Source organism: Enhydra lutris, unplaced genomic scaffold, assembly GCF_002288905.1.
Source record: "Enhydra lutris kenyoni isolate GAN:26980312 unplaced genomic scaffold, ASM228890v2 scaffoldscaffold28, whole genome shotgun sequence".
Taxonomy (NCBI): domain Eukaryota; kingdom Metazoa; phylum Chordata; class Mammalia; order Carnivora; family Mustelidae; genus Enhydra; species Enhydra lutris.
Genome location: NW_019154112.1, coordinates 17,363,226 through 17,378,301, shown reverse-complemented (window position 1 = coordinate 17,378,301; position 15,076 = coordinate 17,363,226). Strand labels below are relative to the sequence as shown.

Sequence of the window (15,076 nt, the reverse complement as noted above, 5' to 3'; positions counted from 1 at the left end):
TACACAGAAATATGTAGATACAAAAAAAGACTTCATAAAACTTTAAATTAATGTCTTAAGGGATGAAAACTTTTTAACATAGAGCATTAGTTTTAAGCATTTGTGCTGACAGTTGTATGTTCACAGAAATGTGAATGAGCTCTACATTTTTTAACATTTTTTACAACCACACAAAAAGATTAATTTTAGATATAAAATAAAATAGGCTATTCTATAACAGCAAAAGGAAAATAAACTTTTACAATATTGATAGGGACTGTGTTTGTGCCCCCTGAATTTTCAGGGAACACTTAATATTGCCCTCTGCACTGGCATCCAGACACCCACTGGGGTATTTGCCTCTACTAAGTACAGCTGGCATATTATTATACTTTGCAGTTTACTGTTTGTTTCTGGGTTAGTATTGTCACATTCGATCTTTCTATCATTGCAATGGTAATATACATACTATATTAAGTGTTCTTTTAATCAGACTTCCTCATAGCCCCAAATCATCATTCTGTAGTCTCAGTCAATGTGAGGAGATTGAAAGGGATAAAATCCTCCGTTCTTCTCATATGACTGCTATAACTGGAATCATTTCATGTTTACTAGATCTACCACCATTGTAAGGATTTCTCTGTTCATGCTTACCAGAATTTACGATTTGTTGTCTTCTGCAGTGTTTCATCTTCCATAAGGATCTTCCTCATAATTGTCTTAATAGTCATTTTTATCACCCAACTGTTAGATTTTGCATTTTGAATATGCTGATAAAAAGTCCTGTTCACCATGATGAGCTCAAGGACATGTTTTGCTGAGAAAAGTAACTTATAACTGGGCATCTTGTTCAGTAGGAGAAGAAGTCTTCCATCTCAGTGCTTTTTCTGGAGCTTAGAGTAAGCATTGGCTTTGGGGACTGGGTTTTCTTACCTCTGGATGTCTGGACCACTATTTGCAAGCATGTTGGCTCAGGCTGGAGACCTTCTGCTAATAAGTGTGCTGATATTCCAAATGCAAATCTGTGGAGGTTAGGTCTTCAGACCACAGGAGTCTCCTGACCCATATTGGGATTGACTACTGTTCTGTAAGAATCAATACCTTTAAACTACTGGGCTCAGTAGACCAGACACCCTCAGTACTGCAGTGAACCACCATGGCACAGGTCACATACAAACATGGCAGCTGCCAGAGTGACGAGCCGAGGGCTACTCTGAGAGAATTTGGCAAGCTGGTCAGCAAGACCATATTTATATCTTGTTTAAAGTGCATCCTTCCTCAATACCAAAACCTATCTCTGGTTTTCCATCCTTGAACTATGTCCTTTTCAAAGTATAAGAAAGTGGTACCTCATCTGAAAGGCTAAGACTTCTAGAAGCTGATTAATGCACTTGCAAGTTTGAGCCCAGCTTCTAGAGCTTGATGAGCATAGCTGACTGGATACTTCATGTCAGCACTACTTGTGGTAATTACAAGATGTGTGCATCACAAGTCTCACAACTTGTATCACAAGTTCTACAAGAAAACTGGCTAATACTGATTTGGCTCTGCTTACCATTTGTTGAATTTATATCTCATCCAAGCAAATTCATTTTTTAAAAAGTCATTACGTGAAAAACTTCACCACTCCAAGTACCCACTGTTTGCTGACCAACTTTTGGAGTGAGAGTAGCTGATTGAATGTTTTTTAGCTATTTTATATGTTGGTCAAGCTTTTGGTTTATTATGAAGTTAATTCTGCCCATTACACACTGTTAATATTTTCTCCTGGTGTGCCATCAATATTTTAACTTTATCAAAAGTTTTCATCATATAGAAGTTTTTTATATAATGAAATCTATCTTTTTTCTTTGTGATGAGTTCCCTGACCTACTTAGGAAGGTCCCTCCCACAACAAGATTTTTTGAAAATATTTTTTTGACATAACATTTAAAATATTTGTACCTTTTAAAGTTTATTTGTAAAAGGACATTATGTTTCTCAAGCTCTTTAGTTTTTCTTCATTTAGATAGATTCAAAAGTTTCTTAAATGAGTAATTTCTTTAAAATGAAGATTTTACTTTTACTTCTGTAAAAGCCTGACCCAATTCCTTTTTTCAAAAGTGCTATTTTGTTTACAGAGCATATAAGAATGTTGAATAACTACCCAAGCCCTCTAAGTAGAAGTACTAATAAATCCTGAAATGCTGCAGTACGCTGACTGAGAACACAATTTGATCCCTAAAGCCGTCTCCAATCTACTGGTCAGTGAAAACAGCAAACAAAAGGCCTCAGTGTTAGTAGAAAACCCAGTTCTTCAAAGCAGGTAAAAGTCCTGTTTAGGCCTTCCATATAGCAGAGGGAAAAGGGTTTGCAGATTACAAGTGACAAAGTTGCCTTTGTGTAGCACAAAACAATTATGACAAGGCTTTACTTCTTAAGGGCCTAAATTATGAAAACAGTGGAGCAACAGAACTGAAAATGAAAAAAAAAAAAAAGCTTTAGCTTTGACGCAAAGAATTACAGCAGTCCTTGACATAACCAAAGATTCTTAATTTTTAAAACGCTTCCTTTAGCAGTGACTAACCTTTCATTATCTGTGACAACACATCAAGTGAACAGCAGTACAAAGGATGCATGTGATTTCGAAATGCCACAACTGAGCCAACTGCAGTTGCCCGCGTACATAGTATGGAGGCGTGACCAAAAAAAGACTAGGGAGCATGGGGCTTTATCTGCCTCCCGGGGTACTCTCCCAATCTCCCATAGCAGAAGTTTGCAAAGTTTCTCCCCGCTTGGAAGGGCCCCCGGCGACAAGTATTGACCTTGTCCGAGCCTAGGGCCGTGGCATTCAAGGTGTTGAGTCACCGGGTACAGCGGTCGTGCGACGTAAATATCGTTTGATGACGGAGATCGTAGTGGCGCAGGTGCCAAGGTAAATCGCTGGCAAAGAGGACTGTAGTTTAACTTAAGGCAGAATAAAGTAGGGTCGGGACTGAGGCACGGTTCTGGCCCTAAAGGGATTGCATTTTAAGTTGAGGCAACTTCAAAGCTCCCCATGTGACATATGCGCACTCCTCGCCGGCTTGAACTATGAGAGCCAGGGTTTCCGGTGTGATTCCTTCCAGTCAACAGACTGCAATCTTCTCCCGCTCCCACCCCTTCCCTACCCCATGCTCGGTCGGCCCCCGAGTCCCTCCACGGCCCCTTCCCTCCCCCGCCCGGGAGATGCTACGACTCCAGCGCTTCGCCATTCATCAACCGGTTCACACCGGCAGCAGCCGCCGCGCGGTGACGTCCGCGGGAGGGGGCTGGGCCTCCGCCCCCGCTCGTCGGCGAGCTGCCGGGGCCCCCGGCCGCGATTGGTGGCCGGGAGTTCGCACGTCGCACCGGCTATAAAAGGGAGGGCTTGTGACGCAAGGGCGCCTCGCCGCGCGTATTGGCTCCCTCTCCTGCGGGCCGGCTGGGCTACGCGCTCTTCTCGGAGCCGCTCACTGCATGGTAGAGTCTGGTGCCCCCGCCGCCGCCTGCAAAGCCGCCGCCGCCCCGCGACGACCACCGGTACCCCCTGCCCTGCAGCCGCCGCCACCGCCGCCGCCTGTGTCGCCGCCGCCTCGGGACCGGCTGTATGATTAGGCCACAATCTTCAATGAGTAAACATATTCCTGTGAGTATCCGTCGCTCCGCCGCCTCTGGGGCCGGGGTTCCACGACCGGCCCCCCCATCCCCACCGTCGCCTTTGTTCCGAGCCCGGCGTCCGCTCCCCACCGCCCCGGCACGCAGTTCCGGTGGGTCCCTGCCTGGAGCGGGCCGGACTACGACCCCGTGGCCGGACGGTGGGACTGGCTGCGGGGACGCGGACGCTGGGGTCCACCGGGTTGCGGGTTGGCGGTTGAATGCCGGAGGCACCGGCTTCCTCACCCCTGCCGAGCCGGGGGCGGCGGGGGCACTGCGACCGGGCCTGAGCGGCGGGTGGGGGCGGTTTCGGCCACCGCAGCAGGCCGGGCGGGGCGGCACAAAAGCCGCTTTGTGACCGCCGCCTCCGCCCTTGGCCCTCCGGTCTGGCGCGCCTGTCCGGGGCCCGGCGGGCTCCGCGGCGTCCCGAGGCCCCTTTGTTTGGCCGAAAGAGAGCGGCCCGCCTGGGAAGCGGGAGACGTGGCCCGGGGTGGGGCAAGGGCTGCGCGTGTCACTGCGGAGCCGGATACGGGGAGGGCGCGGCGGCGGGGTCGCCACCGAACCGGGGCCGGCGTGGGGTAGGCGGGGCGGCCGGCGAGGCTGATAACGGTCTCGGCCGAGAGGTCTCCGGGCTCGGGGGCCGGCGCGGGACAGGAACCTGGTGCAGCCACCCCTGTGCTCCGCGGCCCGGACCGGCGCCTCAGACAAAATGGCCTCGGCGTCCGCGCCTGACTGAAGGCGCGGCGCGAACCCGTGATTGCGGCGCGGAAAGGGGGCGCCGCGGGCGGGCCCCGGCGCGCACTGCCGCGTGCGCGGAACTGCGGCCCTCGGGGGCTTTCCGCGAGCTACAGCCTTGGCGGGGGCTAGAGCGAGGCTCTGCTAGGTGAGGAGATCGACTCCCTGCCCCGCCCTGCGCCCTCAGTCTCCACCTGGTAATTCGAGCTGTTCCGGATTTAACGCCCCACTTGGGGCTCTGGATAATGGGAACAAGTCGAGTCTTGTCCATTCTCAGGGGCAAGTCGGTGGAGAAATGGTCTGGGTCTGAGCACCTTGGAAACTGCCAGGACTACTGTTGCACTGAAGCGAAGGAGTTCACGACCGGGCACCAGTATGCACTTTCCCTGCCAATCTTTGGGCCCTGGATGGCGCCTTTTAATCGGGGACTATTTAGAACTGTTCCTGAAATCCTTGTGTAATGTGTTGTTGTCTGCTTTTGGCTTGTGGCAACAGTAGCCAGCCAGAGCCAGAATTCTGAGGTTTATCTTCTGTCCGTGGATGCCGCCTACGATTCCAAGAGTATTAAGTTGTTATTTGCGCTGTAGTTGGAACCGTCTACCTGCTTGGGATCCAGATTCTGAGGCAATTCTTCCTGTTTCTCTTTTTATATGAATTTCGTTTGACGGCAGTAAATCAGTTGAAGACCAAAAAGCTAGGTCATTCCCAAGAGTAAAGCAGCATTTTACATATGCTGTATACCAAATACATTACTTAAGATATAGTAGATCTGGAACAAACTTTTCAACGACCTATTGGACAGAGTGGTTATACGGATTAATTCCTCTGACTCTGCAATCTGACGAATTTAAGCTTCTGCGCAGAAATTGCTTTGCCCAGACCTCCCTCCCACCCCCGCCAGGTGTATATTACGGTGATTATATAGAACGATAGGTGGGAAGGGGAAGAAACGCCTTGGTATTTCCGAGCTGCCTATTGTGGATAGTTTTTCTTTGGCAAGGAAATTGGTAGTGAGGGAATGTATTGGGCAGAACAGGTGTTAAGTAGTTGTGGTCACTGCTCTTTTGGTGAAAGTTCCCCCCCAGCCACTGGATGGCTCCACTAAGTGAATTATTTCTGTTGCTTTCTCTGCTTCCTGATGAACCTGCTTATATGAAGAGATACGGCCAAACTCAGCTGTAACACGAATTTTAGCTGTTAAATGTGGAAGTTGTATTGTGAAATACTGTCTTTTTCATACATGTGCTTTCAATTGAAAAAAGATGGTATCTGGAAATCAGAATACTAAGCCACGAGTCATTGCACTTAACAGCTTTACAAAGGACTTCTTTAATTCATTGTATATCATGGAAAAGCTGCCAGAATTCACTTTTTTTATTCTAAGGAAGTAATATTTAGTATTTGAGGCAAAAGTATAACTGAAATTATTTTCCAGATTACTGCTGTGTGTGTTCACTGTAGTAGAGCCAAGCTTACTTAATGGTAGTCACTAATGTTTTAACCCAGGTAGCAAATACATGAAGGAATACTCTCTGAGGGTTCCTTTGAACAGATTTGGAATAATGAAAGTCCTCTTTCTTCTGGGACTCCTGAGGCTAGTTCCTTTGTTTTGACAGAAAAATGAACTAGGGTTTTGACTTGCTGTTTTTCACTGATCTGCTAGATCTCCATATGAATTCTTCAAAATGTAGCAAAATTTTTCTAGAAACTATAACTAGTATGGTTCAAAATGCTATTTAAAGGTGCAAAATGGAAATAACAGATAGTTTGGATTTAATTTTAAGCTTTTGAAATGCTTAAATATAAACTGGGGGGAATCTTTGGTTAAAAGATTTTATTTGGTAATTTTCCCTTGAGAATACATAGAAAGTGTTTGGGGGCAGTGACTGGCACTTGGTACTCTTGTTAACCTATCAGTTTTTCTTATTCCTCTCTTTACTACTTAGCACTCACAGTCTCTTTTTTTTCCTACTTTATGAATGTTCATTCTTGTATTTCATATAACAAGTTGATTAACTTCCAGAGACTCAGATAAGGAAAATCTGTTAAAAAAGAATTGTAAATTGATAGGTTGTTGGATCAAAAGATAGTGCATGTGGAAGCATTTTGAAAACCAGTTTCTTTTCTTTCCCTTAAAAACATTGGTTGAAGGGCACCTGGCTGGCTCAGTTGGTAGAGCCTGTAACTCAGTCTTAGGGTTAGGTTCCAGCCCCAAGCTGGATGTAAAGATTATTTTAAAAATAATTTTTTTAAAAGAACATATTGAGTTTTTAGAGGAGTAAGTAAATTATGCAAGGACTAACAGCTTCCAGGGTTTTCATGAAGTTTACAATATGCAAAAATACTTTATTAGGTGGAAAAACAATATAAAGAGTTGTAAGTTTTATAACATTGAAAGCCACCAACTATTTAAAATAAAATGGGAGTGTATGTTTAAGTGATATTGTCAAAATGTAGCAGTGGTGTTCTTTGAGGGGTCCCTGTATTAGGTCAGTAATTTTAATCTAAAGTAATCTACTTGTGAATGCTTGTTTTATGGTTTTTTATTTAATTTGTAATCATCCCTGTTATTTTTGTGGTTTGAATAAAAGTTTAAAAGGTGGCTTGGGCCCAAATTTGAAAGGATAGTCGTGCACTTAAATACTACAAAACCATAATATGTTCCTTTGAATTGGAAAACAACTTTTTTCTTCTCTTTTTTTCTTTTAAACAGCAGTTCTGTGGTGTTCTTGGTCACACATTTATGGAGTTTCTGAAGGGCAGTGGAGATTACTGCCAGGCACAGCACGACCTCTATGCAGACAAGTGAACTGTAGAAATTCATTACTACTCCACCAAGAAGCCCCCATAAAGAGTGGTTAACCTGGACACAGAAGTGTTGAATTGAAATCCACAGAGCATTTTACAAGAGTTCTGACCTGGATGGGGTAAACCTCAGTGCACTTCCTTTCTATTGCCTCAGTATTACTGGATTGAAGAATTGCTGCTTCTTGTTAGGAGGTTCATTTCATTTCCCATTACTCCCAACTTCATACTCAAAGCACTGAGAATTTCAAGTGGAGTATATTGAAGTAGACTCAGTTTCTTTGCGTCATTTCTGTATTCAATTTTTAAAATTCTTTCATAACCCTATTGAGTGTTTTTAACTAAATTAACATGGCTCGAATGAACCGCCCAGCTCCTGTGGAAGTCACATACAAGAACATGAGATTTCTTATTACACACAATCCAACCAATGCGACCTTAAACAAATTTATAGAGGTAAGGTTTGATACTTTCTAATGTCTTAAACTGATTGCAGTTTAATGGTGGGGCTTTTTATCAATCAAAATAAATAGGTGGTTTAGAGAAATTTTGGTTGGTATGTCTGCCGTTCAGTTTCCAGAAATGAAATACCAGTTTCTTCTTTAGGTTACAGGAAAATTATTTTGTACATTTCAGAAAGAGCATGTACTTGAATTAGTTTGCATTTATAAGATCATCTAGTTGTTCATGCCTCACAGTTTGCTTATTTAAATCTATATGAGGGCGGTATAACAGTATGATTCTCACAAGAAATTTATAGAAGGGAGGCTGCCACTTAAAGATCATATATCTGCTTAGTCTAATGACTAATACTGTAACCAAAGTTAGTTAATGTCTTGGGCCCTATTTAATGCTAGAAGCCAATTTTTAGCTACTAATTATAATTAGTAATAATGGATTATGAGTCTTAAATCTTGTAGTTTTAAATAGTGTGAGGTTTTTTACACTGTACTTATAGGATTTTAGAGTCTTTGGATATACTTTTAAGGTTCTAAATTACAGTGTGTACTGCCAGTGAGCAAAAGTTTAAGGAGTTAATGTAATCAAGTCAAGTCAGATTACTTGTAGTCATGAGTGATTCCTTTGGGTTCTGTTTACCTTTGTCTCTGAATTGCTTCTCTCCTCTTGTTCTTCATCTCCATCCGGCTGGTGTTGCCAATACTATAAACACCTTCCATGTATGAAGGGCCACATGATTTTTTTTTTAACTAAATTTATTAAAAATATGTGATGTTTAATATTCTCCTTTTGTCCTCTGCTAGTGTTGTCATTTAAAACAGGATTTCACTTCCCAGAGTTGAGTTGTAAATGTGGGTGGTGTGGAATGAATGAATGAAAACAAGATTTACTTTCCTGTTAAACATACATAAGTTATACCATTTGTTCCATGATTTTCTGTTAACTAGCAATACCTTTTCAGCAATTGGTGAGCAATAGTATCATGGTCATAAAGACTTCCATTAAGTATTTTTTATGTATGTGTTATCCAGGAACTTAAGAAGTATGGCGTTACAACTATAGTAAGAGTATGTGAAGCAACTTATGACACTACTCTTGTGGAGAAAGAAGGCATCCATGTTCTTGTAAGTGTTTAATAGTTCCTATGTGTTTGATACTGTGCTACAAAATGACCAACTTCAAAAAGCTTGATTTTTTTTTTTTTTAAGTTATTACGAAAGTATACAGCATCTTAATTTCTAAATATGAAAGCTAAGCAAAGCTTTGAAGTAATGAGATCTTTATAAAGATTCAGCATTTATTTGCATTTCATTGACAGTGGGGTTTCATAAAAGACATGTTTAAGCATATTAAAATGCTTGAGTGTTAGAAACTTAGAATTATTAGTTGGCATTTATGCTAAAAAATCTAAAACGCTTATTCTTTTGACTTAGGATTGGCCTTTTGATGATGGCGCACCACCATCTAACCAGATTGTTGATGACTGGTTAAGTCTTGTAAAAATTAAGTTTCGTGAAGAACCTGGTTGTTGTATTGCTGTTCATTGTGTTGCAGGCCTTGGGAGGTAAGAGAATTTTTTAAATCCATTTAATGGTATTCGTCTTCATTCTAGTAAAAACTTGATTTTGAGTCCAAGAAAGATTCAGTTATCACTTTGTGAGTCAATTTGCTTTGTTAGGTTACATATTAAACTAAGTTTAAAAGTAGGTGAATGTAGGGGCACCTGGGTGGCTCAGTGGGTTAAGGCCTCTGCCTTCAGCTCGGGTCATGATCTCAGGGTCCTGGGATTGAGCCCCGCATTGGGCACTCTGCTCAGCAGGGAGCCTGCTTCCCCCTCTCTCTCTGCCTGCCTCTCTGCCTACTTGTGATCTCTGTCAGTCAAATAAATAAAATCTTAAAAAAAAAAAAAAAAAAAAAAGAAAAAAAGTAGGTGAATGTAATAGAATAATATCTTCCAGTACAGCTGGAACTAACAAATGCTGTAGTTGTAAATTATACTTGTCTCTGTGGGCACAATTACGTACAGAACTAATTGTGCTAGCTTGTATCAGTGATATCAATGATATTGGAATCATTGTCCAGGCTCATTAGGAAAAAGAATTATGAATCATTTCTAAGGTGCTTTGAGTTGCATATGGTGTACTTTTGATAGCGTTCTTGATCCTGGAGATCCCAGTTCACTGGGAACTCATCACCCAGTAATGCCCAAATATTCATATCCAGATTTGTAACTCAGTATTACTGCCCTCCATCCCACCACCAAGAAAAAAAAGTTCTTTTCTAGAGGGTAAAAATAAAATGAGCATTGGCCCTGGGGGTTTGGCATGCAACTGTGTCACAATCTCATTGATAATAAACAAAAAAGGAAGCAAATATTTCCAGAAGATCTTTAGGAAAAGAAGTTCATAACCTTTAAAAAAAATTTTTTTTAAAATACTATTCCTTGCTTGGATTCAGAAAAAATTATCTGCATTTATCAAGATTTACCCCCTTAGGTTTTTTAAGATTGCCCTCAAATAATACAAGTCTTAGTTTTCAGACTTACTTATAACAATTAAGGACATAGTTTTATTTTGGTTCTAGGTAAAGGTCTGGGTTTGGTAGGAAAATGCTGATGCTTTATTAATTTTTTAAAAAGAAGTCAACATTTACTCTAAGGTATTAATTACATAGGGAAGGTGGTAAATAATAGTACTTTTGGGTTAAGGGATGAATGTTTGAGGTGTTGAATTTTCCAGGATTGATCTATCAAAATTCTTACCCTACCAGAGCTCCAGTGCTTGTTGCCCTAGCATTAATTGAAGGTGGAATGAAATATGAAGATGCAGTACAGTTCATAAGACAGTAAGTATATAATGATTTTCTTTTCATTTCTTCATTATCAGTGGGTTTTATTACTACAAAAACAGTTTTTCCTCCCACATCCCATCTAACCATTACATTCAAGATAGTATTAAAACCAGGAAATAGGATCTTATTTATACTCCTTGTAAATGCTCAGATTACAGAGATTCTAAAATAAATTGTCATGTAAGTGGATCTCATATAAGTGGATATATAAATTTGACTGTTATAACCAGAACACTTAAGATTTAGGACTTTGTAGTACCCTTTTTCCATTTACACATGTATGTCTATCCATAAATTTGGCATTAAGTCACAGCATAATAATCAAAAAGATAAATTGCCACAAGAGGTAGTTGTCTATAGCATAGTAAACAGTAATATGGAGGGAGTTTGCTTTAGTAAATTCACCTTTTGTTTTTCTTCATGTAGAAAGCGGCGTGGAGCTTTTAACAGCAAGCAACTTTTGTATTTGGAGAAGTATCGTCCGAAAATGCGGCTGCGCTTCAAAGACTCCAATGGTCATAGAAACAACTGTTGCATTCAATAAAAGATCAGGGGTGCCTGATGTCATTTGCCTTGGAAGTGGAATTTGAAACAGGACCTAATTTGTCATACATATTAGCAAATATGTTGGCCTGGTGATTAAGTCTAATGAAGCTTCCATAGGAGTATTGGAAAGCAGTTTTATCAGGCTACAAGTTTGATGGGATTGCAGCCTCTGTGTTTGGGTTACAATCAACCTATTTGGACATTTTGCAAAAGATTCTTGCTTTACAGCATTTAAAATGTGCTTACCACTTGTACCAATTGACCTTTCCTGAAATCATGCAGTATTGAGTTATGTCTTTAAATTTATTCCCATGCCAGAATCTTATCAATATATAAGAAATTTAGAAAGATTAGGTGCCAAAATATCCAGCACAATACTTGTTGTATATTTTTAGTATCGTACAGAACTAAAATCCCAGGAACTATGAACACTCTGGACCTTATGTGGTTTATTCCTCCAGTCATTTCAAACATAGAAATTAGGGCCTATATGGTTATTTGCCTGCTCACTTTATGTTTACATCTCCCACATTCATACCAGTATACATCAGGTTTGCTCAACTTCTTTTTCTTTCTTTTTTTTTTTTTTTAAACCAAGTCTTACAATGATTATATCATATCTTTCTACAAATTTCATTTTGTGCTGTTATGGAAAACCTCCATTTTGAAAATCTACGTTGTACAGAAGCACATGTCTTTAATGTCTCCAGACAAAAAAGCCTTACAGTTAATTTTAATGTTTGCACTTTGGAGTGCAACTTACAGGGAGGGCCTGAAAAAAGAACGGAGGGGGCTATTAAGTATTTTTAGTAAAATGTTGCCTTTGTCTTGTGCAGAACATGTAGAATATGCTCTTTAATTTAGTAAATATTTTTTTAAAAGGTAGAGATGCTTTGTTATTGTAGCTAAAACAATTCTTAATCATAAAATTTCTGAAATTCTTGTAATTTTTTTTCTTATCTGAAGTTGTTTATCAACATATTTTTGTTTGAAGTGATTTTTTTTTCTTCTCTTCCCAACCTCTCTTGCAAAAAAAAAAAGTGGGTTTCTGCTAATGAATTGAGCAGACATCTAATATTTTATATGCCTTTTGAGCTGTGTAACTTAATATTTGGATACTTGATAATTTGTTTTATTATGTAATTGATAAATGGTGATGTGTATTAATGTTAGTTCAACCATATATTTATACTGTCTGGGAATGTGTGGTTGTAGTTCTGTGGGAGACATAATTTGTCAGTGTTCACCAGCTTGTAAAAATCTAGTGCGAGAGCTTAAACATCTAAATAAATAATGAAATGCATTTATCATCATTGAAATTGTTTGGCTTAAAGTTAACTGGTTTTGTAAAAAATGATATAAATGAATTAGGCTTCACTTAGTGCCATTTGAAGTATGTCCTCTTTTTTTTTTTTTTTAAACAAATGAAGGATTAAATGAAGTTGACATTTAGTAAGTTTTTGATGGACACAATTTGTTACAGTCATGAGAACTGCTTAACATTAAAAGTACTTTCCATTACAGATTTTCCTTTTTAAAGGTTTAAATAATTTCAAACCTGTGTACTATGCTGTATTGAGAAACTAGAGAAAGGCCTTAATTTGAAGCTCAGTTCCACCAAATAATAACTTGTTTTGAGCAACTTCTGAGCCCGTTTTCTTATTTGCAAATAATGGATGCCTTTACAGGTTTTGATATTGGAACATATTTGGCACATGAAGGCTTAATAAATTTTAAATTTCTTTCAGTATTTATTTCAGTAATCTAAGTGCTTCCTTTGCGTAGCTCATGTTAATCTAAAAGGGACAGATGTCCTTGTCTGATTTAACAGTTTTAATAGTTAAAACTGAGTAAGGTATTTTTTTTAAAAAATGGTACTCCACATTGTATTTTTAAAAAGATTTTGCTTCCATCTCTGCCAGTTTAGCACTTAATATACACTATTCTTAAAACTTAGAGCCAAGGAAAAAGCAATAAGGAAGTCTCTGGGGACCCTTAGTTCTTTAAATCTTACATGTTTTGTAATTGGGAGTAGTTAATTAACCTCAGTTTTTTTGGTAATTGTTTTGTTCTTTTTTAAATGCAGCCTTCCCCTGAAGATATTTGGTAATTTTGTAAAATTGATAACTAAATAATCATTGCTATTATCAGCCCATAAAACAGCATTTGTTTATTGAGAGGAGGTGCCATCATGATAAATGAAACATCTTGAGTTTGGAAACACTGTTGGTTTGCAGTATTGGATTGTATATATATGGTGCTTAAAATCAATTTATAAATCTCATCTGTACAGTATTCAAATGATGAAATTTACTTTTTATCCAAATATTTTGTGTCTTGTAAATATGACTAATTATAGAAATACCCATTATACATTTTGGGAGATTCCTTATATCTAACAAGAAATAAAATAGAAATAATGAGTTGAGATCTTGAATGTAAGAAGTTACCAGATGGTGTTTGAAAGTTTGGTTATTACTTGGTTTTGGATAACAATTTCCATCAATAGGATAATGTGTTAAGTAGTGACTAGTTGACTAAGCCTGTCTCTAGGAACCATAATGCTGACAATTAAGTAATGTGATTACTAAATCATAACAAGAGACAATGCAGCCCTTTAGCTGAAAGCAAAACCTAGGTATGTATTGCCAGACTAACCAATTAATATAGCTATTGTGATAGCTACCATTTATTAAGGATATTATTTTCAGGTAATTTTCATAATTTAATTATTTTAAAATCTTACATTTTCCCAATTTTATACATAAGGAATATAAACCTCCAGTTAGATGACTGATAAGTAGAATGCAGGGATTCAGGATACTCAGGTGGCTCAGTCAGTTGAGTGTCTGACTTCGATTTCCACTCAGGTCACGAGTTGTTGAATTGAGCTCCCCTTTTGGCTCCATGTTCAGCAGGGAGTCTGCTTGAGAGTCCTTCCTTCTGTCTCTCACCCTACTCTTTCAAATAAAATCTTAAAAAATTCAGGGATTCAAACATGTGACTACTATACACAGCTATGACTACATATGCCTGACCTTTTTAATGTAATAAGTTGTTAAAGGTTTTAGGAGTTCTTAAACTGCCTGTGGAACTCATTCTCTTTTTTAAAAAGTGTGAATGTTACGTGATTGTGTAAATTTCTTCATTTAGATTGAACCTTTTCCTTTTACAAAACCTTTTTTGAAATAAATCAGGATCAGCTAAGATAATGCTGCAGAAACAAGCAACCCTGAAAATAATACAGATACCCTTACTTAACCTTCGTATTCATTCCACCCAAGCTGATGGAGCATCTTTTCTCTAGAAAAGTGCTAGTTGTGACAGAAGGCCAAAAGGGCTTTGATAATTAAGTTTTTGGCTAAGAGATCATGCATAACACTTCTATCCAACTCATTGGATGGAACTGGTCACATAGCTACCAGCATGGAAAATGCAGTCCTATTGTCCTGAAAAGCTAGAAATACACAGCAGTAATTGCTACCACATAAGAGTTTAGACAGTAAACTTCTTTTTTTTTTTTTTTAAGTAAGCTGTATGCCCATGGGGTTTGAACTCCCAACCCCGAGAGCAAGATTCACAGGTTCTACCCACTGAGTCAGCCGGGTATCCCTAAAGTAAATTTTTTTTTAAAGAGTATATCCACAGTAACATACCACATAACTGAAATATCAAGCACAGAGGATAAAGTTCCCAAGCAATCAAAATAGATACCATGAATTTTAGGCATCCAAGTGTGCTTATTAGGGAATCAAAGGTGCTTATTTAAGCCTATTTAGTTTTATTTGACAGTAACTGTAGCAGCATTGGTAATTTGGTTCCCCTGCCAGACTAGAGGTAATAGATAAGATGCAGAGCATGGGGAGAGAAGCACATGGGCAAGATACATATGTCAACCTGATATTGAAAGACTTGGACTATGAAAACTAAGCTGAATTTAAAAAGCACAGCCATTTGGGACACATCAGTGTTATGGACGAATAGCCTTAGACTATATATATATATATATATATATATATATATATACAGAACAATTATAGATATTTAT

General features: G+C 39.3%; 1 protein-coding gene across 4 annotated transcripts; it reads left to right on the top strand.

The window, feature by feature from the left end:
- Nucleotides 1-3,333: 3,333 nt before the first annotated feature.
- On the top strand, nucleotides 3,334-12,445 carry LOC111152268 (protein tyrosine phosphatase type IVA, member 1). Of its 4 annotated transcripts, none has more exons than XM_022510721.1 (6): nucleotides 3,334-3,625; nucleotides 7,082-7,629; nucleotides 8,664-8,756; nucleotides 9,066-9,196; nucleotides 10,402-10,476; nucleotides 10,909-12,445. In XM_022510721.1, exons 2-6 carry the CDS (start codon nucleotides 7,525-7,527, stop codon nucleotides 11,024-11,026), a joined length of 522 nt encoding a protein of 173 aa, XP_022366429.1. In that variant the 5' UTR covers nucleotides 3,334-3,625; nucleotides 7,082-7,524; the 3' UTR covers nucleotides 11,027-12,445. The 4 variants fall into 4 exon arrangements, with proteins under 4 accessions (XP_022366429.1, XP_022366430.1, XP_022366432.1 ...); XM_022510722.1 differs by having other exon boundaries at nucleotides 3,420-3,625; nucleotides 7,085-7,629; XM_022510724.1 differs by lacking the exon at nucleotides 3,334-3,625 and adding an exon at nucleotides 4,539-4,992 and having other exon boundaries at nucleotides 7,085-7,629.
- Nucleotides 12,446-15,076: the final 2,631 nt, after the last annotated feature.

Bases quoted from the DNA above. Each gene is read 5' to 3' on its own strand.
- LOC111152268 (XM_022510721.1), top strand. From the start codon at position 7,525: ATGGCTCGAATGAACCGCCCAGCTCCTGTGGAAGTCACATACAAGAAC. The intron at 8,757-9,065 runs GTAAGTGTTTAA...CTTTTGACTTAG, and splicing joins AAGAAGGCATCCATGTTCTT to GATTGGCCTTTTGATGATGG. The intron at 9,197-10,401 runs GTAAGAGAATTT...TTACCCTACCAG, and splicing joins TGTGTTGCAGGCCTTGGGAG to AGCTCCAGTGCTTGTTGCCC.